The 12,774-nt window shown below is 42.8% G+C and overlaps 1 protein-coding gene across 1 annotated transcript; it reads left to right on the top strand.

Moving 5' to 3' along the window:
- The first annotated feature begins 74 nt into the window (after positions 1-74).
- Positions 75-12,194, top strand: LOC118392479 (tyrosine 3-monooxygenase-like). The gene is made up of 12 exons (XM_035784496.2): positions 75-710; positions 852-1,029; positions 1,158-1,246; positions 1,398-1,465; positions 1,620-1,670; positions 1,823-1,968; positions 2,315-2,450; positions 2,641-2,710; positions 2,825-2,881; positions 3,110-3,205; positions 3,363-3,496; positions 10,719-12,194. Exons 1-12 carry the CDS (start codon positions 483-485, stop codon positions 10,876-10,878), a joined length of 1,413 nt encoding a protein of 470 aa, XP_035640389.1. The 5' UTR covers positions 75-482; the 3' UTR covers positions 10,879-12,194.
- Positions 12,195-12,774: the final 580 nt, after the last annotated feature.

The following is a 12,774-nucleotide window of genomic DNA, read 5'->3' as shown; positions in this document are numbered from 1 at the left end:
TTTGTATTAGAGTCTGTCAAAGTGCGTTTCAGCACCTTGGAGAGCATCCCAAATCAGGGGAAAATAAATGTCCTGTTGCACCTGTTACAAATCAAAAATATATAGCCTAGAATAAATGTAAGTAAAAGTCAATATTCATAATCTTATTTTGTAGGCTACAAAACGTTTTTCTCTCTCAATATATTAGGCCTATACGTGCTTTCATAAACTGTGTTTTATTCCATTAAAAGGTGATTGATTGGCTGTTATGACGCATAACACCTAAAAGTGAGACGTGTGCATTTGCGTAACTAATTTCCATAAAGAATTGTGTGGCACTGGGATATAAACCTGTCTCTCTGCTGATAGCACAGCTTCAGACATTGCCTCGGAGAGTCTCAGTATCCGGTAATAGGCCTATATAGACTATTCGATCAAACAAATCATAGCAACTCTACAATATTATTTTTAAGACAGTCTACGATAAAATTGACATAAGTTCAATGAAGACAGAGAGTGTGGCGCAAAACATTCCGTTCGTCGGCAGAAAGCGAAGTCTGATCGAAGATGCCCGGAAAGAGCGCGCCAGCGGTTCATCTTCCCCTGGCCCATCGCGGGGCGGTGAAAACTTTGTGTTTGAGGAAAAGGAAGGAACAGTGACACTGAACATTATTTTCGCACTCAGCCATGAGAAGAATGCAGGGTTCTTTAAAACTGGCAAAGTCTTTGAGGTAAGGAAAACATGTTCATCATTAGATATGAGTTGCAGATGGAGAGCTTCAATAAAATCAGGCCTACGCTATCGAATCAAGGTGATAAAATATACATGTGTTTGCTTATATATGGTATGTATGTCTTTACCATGGATTCAGACGTTTGAAGCTAAGCTTCTACATATTGAGAGCCGACCAGGGAGGAAGTCTAAGAACAGTGGCTGTGATGATCTGGAGTTCTTTATGAGGTGTGAAGTGCACATCTCGGACACAGACATCTTCATCAACTCACTCAAGAGAGTCGCCGACGACGTACGCACTATCCCAGAGGAAAAAGGTTATAATACAGTTTGAATGAAATAATAAATCACACGTTTCTAATAATAGTAACGTTTTTCTTATCTAATCATTTAAATTGTGTGAAATAATTATGCTCTGACATATTTTCCTGTTTCCTTGTTTTAGTTCCCTGGTTCCCCAGAAAAATCAGAGATCTGGATAAATGCAACCTGTTGATAACGAAATATGACCCAGATATGGACCAGGATCATCCAGTTAGTGTTACCTTAGCAATATTGCTAGGCTATGGCATTGATGCAATACTTGTATAATTAATTGGATTGTTAGAAATAAATACTCAACTATCAAAAAGGATAACAAACTAAAAATGTCATGGTTAACTAATTGTTATGATTCCCTTTTCAGGGATTCAGTGATCCAGAATACAGAAAAAGAAGGTGCTTCATCGCTGAACTTGCAGCAAATTACAGGCAGTAAATTGATCTCATCATTCTCACCTTTCAAAAAAGATATTCCCATGTGGTCAGTCGATCTTAGGTGCCAGCACTGCATCACTGGACCAAAGGCATGCCATTGTAGAAATGCATTCGTAAAGGAATGATTGATGCATCCATCTCTGCTCCACAGGGGGGAACCATTACCCAGAGTGGAGTACACACCAGAGGAGGTGGCCACATGGTGAGAACAACAGCTGATGTATAGTATACTGGAGCTGGACATCATACCATCCTAATAGACTTCTTTCATAATGATAATAGTCTACAGTCAGTATACCTGTGGAGTTGGAATGACAGTGTTCTAATGAGTCTGCTGCTGCTGTCATTTAACAGGAAAGAGGTGTACCGGACCCTGAGGACCATCTACCCTGACCTGGCATGCAGACAGTTCCTGGGTGGGCTGCAGCAGCTGGAGAGGGAGTGTGGCTACGGAGAGGACAGTATCCCCCAGCTCCAGGAGGTCTCTGCCTTCCTCAGAGGTGAGGCCCAGCAGCCTATCTCTGCCTGAGGGACAGAGCAATAGCAGCACTATGCCCAGCTTCAAGGAATATAATAAACATGGACAAGGCAAATCCAGCATGCCCATGACTTTCCATTGAATGACTAATTCTGGTCGATGACTGTGCGCAGTGCGCACCTTATAGATTGATTATGCCTCGTTATTTTATTGTAGATTGCTTACAACAGTAATAACAACATTAGGGATTGTTCTCGTACTGCAGAAACACTACAGGCAGTCACTGTTCACCATGTATGAACATCAGCATCCATGCTGTGAATATGTCTCTGACAGTGGTATCTTGCGCTGTGTTCTTGTTTGTCCAGAGAAGACAGGCTTCCAGCTGCGTCCGGTGGCAGGGCTACTCTCCGCCAGAGACTTCCTAGCTAGCCTGGCCTTCAGAGTGTTCCAGTGTACCCAGTACATCCGCCACGCCTCCGCACCCATGCACTCCCCGGAGCCGTACGTCAAATGGTGTCATTGACATAGTAAAATCACTCTAAATAAGCAGTGTGTGTCATAATATTCAGTTTACTAACTGATCATAAATAATAACATATGTATGATTAATGTGTATCATGATAATCAGTCTAATCAATGGACATATACATGTGCGTCATGTAGTCACTGCTCTTTCGCTTCCTTCTCTCAGAGATTGCTGTCATGAGTTACTCGGCCATATTCCTATGCTTGCAGACAAGGAATTTGCCCAGTTTTCCCAGGTAAAAACATTTAGACTTGTAATATGGTTCATATGGCGTAATAATACATCCATTATAATAATACATAAATTGTCTTATCAGTGCGCAACACTCACAATTGTTTGTCATTTGCAGGAAATTGGCCTAGCCTCACTGGGAGCATCAGACGAGGATATTGAGAGACTCTCAACTGTAAGAGCTGACCTTTGAGCTTTCATTTCAAAATAAGCAGTTACCAATCAGATGTAAAACATTAGATGCTGCACTGAGGTTGGGTGTTGGACTGCAAATTACAGACCTTTGCTGCCATCTAGTGGAAAAGATAAAATACTGACCAATCTGACCATTTGATGAATGTGTTGTCAGGGGTGAAACGGAGCCTTATCATTTCCTCATCACTTGTTGCCATCCCTCCGACAGTTGTACTGGTTCACGGTGGAGTTTGGACTGTGTAAGCAGAATGGAACTGTGAAGGCATATGGTGCCGGCCTCCTGTCCTCATATGGAGAACTCATTGTGAGTAGTATTTTACATTGGCACTCAGTAGAATTGTACTGATAGAGGGGACTAATTCCTCATTTATTATCTCTGTTTTCATATAACATGCCACTATTCATTTCTGAAGGAGTCTAAAACGATAACTAATCACTTATCTCTTACTTCCATCTTTCAGTATGCTCTCTCTAACGAACCTGAGTACAAGCCATTCAACCCAGAGGAGACAGCAATCCAGCCTTACCAGGACCAGACTTTCCAACCTGTCTACTTTGTCTCAGAAAGCTTTGAGGATGCCAAGATTAAGATGAGGTACATCAATGCATACAAGTGGTGAATGTCTATATGTATGCACTTCAGTAAGTCACAGGAAATGTGTAACATGTGGCGTATACCTTGGATTTGAGTTGATCTTGTTGCTCCTGGACGCGGGGCTTCAGGGGTTTTGGGGAGGAGCCCGTGGGAACCTCAGGGGATCTGAGGACACAGAAGCAAATCAGACTGAAGGCAGCTGTTTAGGAGTTACTCGTAATTAGCACATTACATTTTGTAATATATTAATGTAATCTGAATGAGCAGAGTATGGATGGACATGGGCAACTCCAGTCCTTGGGGGCCGGAGTGGTGTCACACTTTTACCCCATCCCTAGCACAAACAGCTGAGTAACCTAATTCCATTCTAAACTGAAGATCATGGTTAGTTGATTCTTGGAGTCAGGTGTGTTAGTGAACACATGTATTTATTTATTTATTTCACCTTTAGTTAACCAGGTAGGCTAGTTGAGAACAAGTTCTCATTTACAACTGCGACCTGGCCAAGATAAAGCAAAGCAGTGCGACACAAACAACAGAGTTACACATGGAATAAACAAACATACAGTCAATAATACAATGGAGAAAGTCTATATACAGTGTGTGCAAATGAGGTAGGATAAGGGGGGTGAGGCAATAAATAGGCCATAGTGGCTAAATTATTACAGTATGGCAAATTAAACACTGGGGTGATAAATATGCAGAAGATGAGTGTGCAAGTAGCGGTACTGGGGTGCAAAGGAGCAAAATAAATAACAATGTGGTGATGAGGTAGTTGGATGGGCTATTTACAGATGGGCTATGTACAGGTGCATCGATCTGTGCGCTGCTCTGACAGTTGGTGCTTAAAGCTAGTAAGGGAGATATGAGTCTCCAGCTTCAGTGATTTTTGCAGTTCGTTCCAGTCATTGGCAGCAGAGAACTGGAAGGAAAGGCAGCTGAAGGAGGAATTGGCTTTGGGGTGACCAGTGAAATATACCTGCTGGAGCGCGTGCTGCGGGTGGGTGCTGCTATGGTGACCAGTGAGTTGAGATACCTAGCAACGACTTATAGATGACCTGGAGCCAGTGGGTTTGGCGACGGATATGAAGCGAGAGCCAGCCAACGAGAGAGCATACAGGTCGCAGTGGTGGGTAGTATATGGGGCTTTGGTGACAAAACAGATGGCACTGTGATGGACTGCATCCAATTTGCTGAGTAGAGTGTTGGAGGCTATTTTGTAAATTACATTGCCAAAGTCAAGGATCGGTAGGATAGTCAGTTTTACTAGGGTGTGTTTGGCAGCATGAGTGAAGGATGATTTGTTGCGAAATAGGAAGCCGATTCTAGATGTAATTTTGGATTGGAGATGCTTAATGTGAGTCTGGAAGGAGAGTTTACAGTGTAACATGACACCTAGGTATTTGTAGTTGTCCACATATTCTAAATCAGAACCATCCAGAGTAGTGATGCTGGACAGGTGACCTCATTATGAGAGAGATGAGATGACCTGAGGAGACACTCGGAGTCCATACTTCCGAACATTTAAATTTAACCCATAAGAGTTTTAAGCCCCGTCTAAGCCAGGGGAGGGGGTACTACTAAGCTATATGGAATTGTTTTAAGGTCATACCAAGGATCATTTTGCTATTTGATTTTGAATCTGGAGACCCCTTGAAGTATAAAAAAAACATTTTATTAACCCCTTAGAAGACGATTTTCAGAATGTCATCATCTCATCATATGCTATTGGAGCATGTCTCGCTAGGAAAAGAGATGTTATCTCAATGAGAGAAAACGGTATAAATAAAGATTAAATAAAATAAATGAATCTGACAAACACCACGCTGTCACATTTGACCGCAAATGCGGTGTTACATAGGCGGATGCATTGCATTGAGCCTCATCCAATGCAAAAAACAGATATCTCTTGTTTAAACTGACAGATTCTTATGATGATTTTTTTATTATGATAATTAGATTTCCGCGGGGGCACGGACATCGATTTTAGTTTTTTTTTTTTTTTTAAACAGGTTCTCTGGCACAAAATCCATATCAGCCAATTAAACTTGTCGATTTACTTGCACGTGACAGAACACTGAAATTGTAGCCGGTCCCATCCGATAACATGGCACACGTTAGCCCTATGCTAATCTCACCAGGTGGCACTGATTATATCCTGGCACAAATTATGCATCAGCCAATTACAATTGTCATCGTGATTGGACGTGTTCCAACTTCTGTTCATGGAAGCATCCTTAACACACCCCAGTCCAACAGGATGCTCCGATCATCAAAGCAAGCGTCACATGTATTTGATTGACTGGTCAAATTGCTCTCTTGTGTTAAGTGCCAAATCCACGTAATTGTCGTAGATTGCGGCAAGGGTTCGAATTTCACGAGTTTCCTCCCCTTTGAAATGTATATATACTGTATTAAGGTGCTGAAAAGGGACGCCAACAGCTTGAAAGGGAAGATGATTAAATAATTGAATAAGGAGATAACTCTTTCTTCAGCCTTGCAGACAAACGCACTGCTATGGCCTAATAATTATATGGCATAGGCTATATTACATGGACATGAACACAAATGTAGGCCTACAATGTGTTATATGCATATTTACAATCTACTTTGTCACATATGCGTTATTTGACTCGAGGAGGATGAACATTACAGTGTACAGTAGGATTGTAGTTAGTATCATTATCATCCTACAGATGGCAGTATTGCAGTTATTTTAAAATAAGTTTATCACACTTGGCTGTCATGAGTATATTCTTGTGTAGGTAGGCTACACTTACAACCAGGCCTACAACTTTTTGTAGGCTATGCATTATTATAATCATCCACTTGGTCAAATGCGTTTTGAATTGAGCATCAAGGCCCTGCAGTGAACAGTTTTTTCCTCAACAAAAAAGCTTGCCAGGAGGGTGACTCGAACCCACGGTGAGCTACTGATTTCAAGCCAACCGTTTTAGCAGTGTGCCACCTTGAGGCAATAATGATAGTGATAGTATACATGCTATTTGACAAATCCATAAGGCTCTCCGTTTTTGGGATTTTACGATGTACGATAAACGTACATGTTGTAAGGACCTCATCATTCTTCCATAAAAGCACATGGATGTGTGTGAAACAGAAACGTGGGATTTTGTCATAAATGTAAAAACATGAAAATGTCTATTGTTAGTACTAGCTAGTAGAGTAGTCGAGGATGCGTCAATGCAATATTGGCTCACAACTATACAGACCAACAGAACATTGTGGATATACTGACAAGATACCTGGCCCTCTGTCCAAACAATGGTGGTAGTTGTCTAGAAAACGGCACGGCAGGCTGTCTTGCTCCCTCCTATCCTTTTTGTGGATACATCTCATTATTGTAATCTTATTTGAATATTCGATGAGAGTTGTTGACGTCAACCGCCTGTATTCAATGGAGAGAGATGCTATGCTACCAACAAACAAAAAAGATGCTATGCTACCAGCTTCATGAATATGTATAGCTATCTCGAGACAACTCCAACATGAAGTGTTTTTTCCTCAAAGTTACCGGGATGTCACGTGTCCTGCTTATATCAGTACCCTCATAACAACTTAATTAAGCATTACATAACTTCCATTCGATCAAATAAAACTCTTGTAGCAAATAAGCTATTCATTTTTGTTGTTGACCAAATTCGACGCTCATTGACTTCCATACAAAAACTCCTTGCCTGGGTGAGTGAAACAACGTCACCTGCTGGAAGGAGACAGATTTTCTGCGAGTTGGGCCTCTCTTCCTGTAGGTTTAAAATATCCCTCTAGTGGCCAGGGTTGACCTATTTTATGCCATTGGTTGGTGGATATAAGTCTAAGATCTTTGATAGGCTGATGAAGAATAAGTGCCACCTGTTGAGGTTAGCATAGGGCTAACGTGTTCCATGTTATCTGATGGGACCAGCTACAATTGTGATGGTGCCGGAGGGGATGGCTGCTGTTTTATTGGCTCTGAACCAACTGTGCTATTTTGTATTTTTTTTCCCGCATTGTTATTAACTTATTTTGTACATAATGTTGCTGCTACCGTCTCTTATGACCGAAAATAGCTTCTGGACATCAGAACAGCGATTACTCACCTCGAATTGGATGAATAATTTGTCTTTAATGAGTCGGATGGGAAGGATATACTCCAAACACCCAAACAGGCCCAGTTTCCCCGTCATTCGCTGGAGAAAGAAACTGAGATTTCACTTAAAGAGATCGGGGTGCCTTGTGAGGATCAGGCGACGAGTGGCTAATCTGCCTTTGCCATCAGTACTGTTAGCTAACATTCAATCGCTGGAAAATAAAATGTGACGAACTGAAAGCACATATATCCTACCAACAGGACATTTAAAACTGCAATATCTTATGTTTCACCGAGTTGTGGCTGAACGACGACATTAATAACATAAAGCTGGCGGATTATACACTCTATCGGCAACATAGAACGGCAGCCTCTGGTAAGACAGAGGGCGGGGGCCTGTGCATATTTGTAAACAACTGCTAGTGCATGGTATCTAAGGAATTCTCGAGGTTTTGCTCGCCTGAGGTAGAGTATCGCATGATAAGCTGTAGACCAAACTATCTACCTAAAGAGTTTCTGTATTTTTCGTAGCTGTCTAAATACCACCACAGACTGATGCTGGCACTAAAACCACACTCAATGAGCTGTATACATGCAGGGAAACTTGAATCAGTTTTACCTCATGTCTATCAGCATGTTCAATGTGCAACCAGAGGGGGAAAAAAAACTCTAGACCACCTTATCTCCACATACAAAGACGCGTACAAAGCTCTCCCTCGCCCTCCATTTGGCAAATCTGACCATAATTCTATCCTCCTGATACCTGCTTACAAGCAAACATTTAAGCAGGAAGCACCAGTGACTCGGTCTATAAAAAAGTGGTCAGATGACGTAGATGCTAAACTACAGGACTGTTTTGCTAGCACAGAATATGTTCCGGAGTACACTACATCAGTCATTGGCTTCATCAATAATTGCATCGATGACGTCGTCCCCACAGTGACTGTACGTACATATCCCAACCAGAAACCACAGTTTACAGGCAACATTCGCACTGAGCCAAAGGATAGAACTGCCACTTTCAAGGAGTTACCCGGAAGCTTAAAAGAAATCTCAATATGCCTGCGAACCATCAAACAGGTAAAGCATCAATACAGGACTAAGATCGAAATCGTACTACACCGGCTCCGACGCTCATCGGATGTGGTAGGGCTTACAAACTATTACAGACTACAAAGGGAAGCACAGCCGAGAGCTGCCCAGTGACACGAGACTACCAGACGAGCTATATAACTATGCTCACTTTGAGGCAAGAAACACTGAAACATGCATGAGATCATCAGCTTTTCCGGATGACTGTGTGATCACGCTCTCCATTGAACGATGTGAGTAAGACCTTTAAAACAGGTCAACATTCACAGGGCCGCAGGGCCAGACGGATTTCCAGAATGTGTACTCCGAGCATGCGCTGACCAACTGGCAAGTATCTTCACTGACATTTTCGACCTCTCCCTGTCTGAGTCTGTAATACCAACATATTCAAGCAGACCACCATAGTCCCTGTGCCCAAGAACACTAAGGTAAGCTGCCTAAATGACCACCGACCCGTAGCACTAACATCGTCTGCAGCCGTGAAATACTTTGAAAGGCTGGTCATGGCTCACATCAACAACATTATCCCAGAAACCTTAGACCTACTCCAATTTGCATACCGGCCCAACAGATCCACAGATGATGCAATCTCTATTGCATTCCACACTACCCTTTCACACCTGAACAAAAGGAACACCTATGTGAGAATGCTATTCATTGACTACAACTCCGCGTTCAACACCATAGTGCCCTCAAAGCTCATCCCTAAGCTAAGGATCCTGGGACTAAACACCTCCCTCTGCAACTGGATCCTGGACTTCCTGATGGCCACCCCCAAGGCATAAGGGTAGGTAACACCACACCCGCCACGCTGATCCTCAACACGGGGGCCCCTCAGGGGTGTGTGCTCAGTGGCTGCACGGCCAGGCCCGACTCCCAACACCATCATTAAGTTTGCCGATGACACAACAGTGGTAGGCCTGATTATCGACAACGATGAGACAGCCTATAGGGAGGAGGTCAGAGACCTGACGTGTGGTGCAAGGACAACAACCTCTCCCTCAATGTGATCAAGACAAAGGAGATGATTGTGGACTACAGGAAAAGGAGGACCGAACACGCCCCCATTCTCATCAACGGGGCTGTAGTGGAGCAGGTTGAGAGGTTCAAGTTCCTTGGCGTCCACATCACCAACAAACTAACATGGTCCAAGCACACCAAGACAGTTGTGCAGAGGGCATGACAAAACCTACTCCCCCTCAGGAGACTGAAAAGATTTGGCATGGGTCCTCAGATCCTCAAAAGGTTCTGCAGCTGCACCATCGAGAGCATGGATGCATTACTGCCTGGTATGGCAACTGCTCGGCCTCCGACCGCAAGGCACTATAGAGGGTAGTGCGTACGGTACATCACCGGGGCCAAGCTTCCTGCCATCCAGGACCTCTATACCAGGTGGTGTCAGAGGAAGGCCCTAAAAATTGCCAAAGACTGCAGCCACCCTAGTCAGACTGTTCTCTCTGCTACCACACGGCAAGCGGTACCAGAGCGCCAAGTCTAGGTCCAAGAGGCTTCTAAACAGCTTCCACCCCCCCAAGCCATAAGACTCCTAAACATCTAATGAAATGCTACCCAGCCTATTTGCAATGCTCCCCTTCTACACTGCTGCTACTCTGCTATTATCTATGCATAGTCACTTTAATAACTCTACCTTCATGTACATATTACCTCAATTACCTTGACTAACCTGTGCCCCTGCACATTGTGCCTGTACCCTCTGTATATAGCCCCGCTATTGTTATTTACTGCTGCTCTTTAATTATTTGTTATTCTTATCTCTTTTTGGGGGGCATTTTCTTAAAACTGCATTGTTGGTTAAGGGCTTGTAAGTAAGCATTTCAATGTAAGGTCTACCTACACCTGTTGTATTCGGCGCATGTGACAAATAACATTTGATTTTGAATTTAACTTTCTGTCACATGCAAGTAAATCACAGATTTGAATTGGCTGATATGCATTTGATGTCAGAGAACTGTTTAAAATTAAATGGTTGCTTATTCGCAAATATGGACCCAATGTTTTAAAACCCTATTGTTCTACCTGCAGGCGGTACTCGTCGTCCATCCAACGGCCCTTCTCTGTCCGGTACGACCCATTCACTTGCAGCCTGGAGGTTCTGGACCAACCCAGTAAGATCCAGCATGCCCTAGGCCAGATGAGAGACGACCTGAAGATACTCCACAGTGCCCTGGAGAAATTGGGCTGAGGGCCTCAACACTGAGCCAGATACTCAGGGAGTGAAACTGATACATACCTCTGGAGGGGTGGAAAGGGGAAGCCATTTTGGGTCTTTAAAGGTGCAATCTGTCATTTCTCTGTGTGGCCATGGAGCCAAATGCACAAACAATCAATGCTCAAATTGCACAAAATACAGTAGTTCCATTTAAGGCAATCAGTTGAATAACCACCTCTTCAATCCTGCTGGGCTAATACTTGCATTATTATTATTGTATTTTTTAGAGACTAAAGTAGATTTAGCATTTAAAAATGGATAGATGTGAAATACTGTGTATATATTTAGTTAACTGAAAAACATCATTTATATTTACGTGCAAGATTCATTAATATTTCCTTGTTGGGTGCATGTATTGATATGTACAGTGACGTTATACATGTATTGTGAGGAGAATGTACAAAGTAATACATTAGATTTTTTTCAGTCCAATCACAAAGGGCATGAAAGAGAGAGACACACACATGGGGGTAGGAAATGTACAGGCTGAATATGTCCGAGAATGTTTATCTTAGTAGAGAGATTACAGAGAAAAACTTTAGAATGCACGTGTAAAATAGTGATCAGAAAAAGAGCATGGAGGGAGATCAAGGAAAGAGACAAAAAAAGTATACAAAGTCTGTGCATTTGTGTTTGAGAGAGCAAGCGAGCAAGAGACAGAGCGAGAGGGAACATGAACATCAAAGAGGGTGGGAGTACTACAATATAAGCCCATGTGCCACTGCCTCCCATTCCAAACCAACTGTTTCCATTTAGAAAATTCTTGGAACCCATTTGTCTTCACGTGTTATTAAGTAAAGGGAAGGAGCTAATTATGAATGATTTAAATATCATGTTTCCTCAGCTGGCTACTGTCAGAGCCAGTACTGAGGCCCAGTGGATCTAAAGCTGGACCTGGTCACACAGACCTCACAGTATAACACTACACGGTCAGTAGGGTTTCACAACTGGCATGATAAACTCTCTCCATCTCCTCTCTCTTCCTCTCTCTACCTGTGGGTTCAAGGGGTAATAGATGCCTTGTTTCTGTATCAGTGACAATGTGTCTGTACTAGAGTTCACCCGTATTCATTTTTAAAGCCAGAACGCAAATCGGTTCATAGATCTACTCCGACTGTAAAACATCATGATGTACACAGTGGCTGTGAAAGCCTCCGACCACCTAGAGTGGGAGGCCTTCCTGTTCAATTATTCCAGTGTAAATCAAACATGGTTCACTTTACTCACAGAGAAACACAACCTCTCCAATGGAGAGAAAATGGTGCACAGAGCCGAAGATTGATCTACAATACCGCTCGACTTGAGTGCAGCAGTGCACACATCCACTTGCTTAACCCAAATTCAAACACTTAATAATTTTGCATCTCTCAGCTTACATCCAGCACAGCTCGAATCCACCCCCCCCCAGAAAATCACAGACCACTGGGATCCAAATCTGCTGAGGCCCCTAAACACAAAAGGGGTTGCCATGACGATACGATAACCACTACTGGTTCCAAGCAAAATTATCCTGCCTCACATACTAACCACAAATCCCCCAATGATGTACAGTATCATCCTGCCTTCAGAATTTAAGTGTTTCCTAATGTCATGGACCATCGTTACCTTGGCACGCTAGCCTCCCCAGACTCAAAAGGATGGGTCATTGGGGTTCACAGAGTCCTCGCTGAAGACATAGATGAAGCACAGATCATGGACTGTTTTTTTCCGCATTCATAAACAAAAAAATGCTGCTAAACACAATGATTACTGCACAGAGACACTTGAAATTAAACGATGACCAAAATGATCCAATTTACATTTTGTGTAACCCACTGTACCGAGTGCTCTAATGATTTATCGTAGTCACATTTAGTCTGTATTGTAATG

The sequence above is a fragment of the Oncorhynchus keta genome, chromosome 13, assembly GCF_023373465.1.
Source record: "Oncorhynchus keta strain PuntledgeMale-10-30-2019 chromosome 13, Oket_V2, whole genome shotgun sequence".
NCBI classification, from domain to species: domain Eukaryota; kingdom Metazoa; phylum Chordata; class Actinopteri; order Salmoniformes; family Salmonidae; genus Oncorhynchus; species Oncorhynchus keta.
The sequence above is the reverse complement of the archived record's forward strand: the minus strand, read 5'-3'. Positions and strand labels throughout refer to the sequence as shown.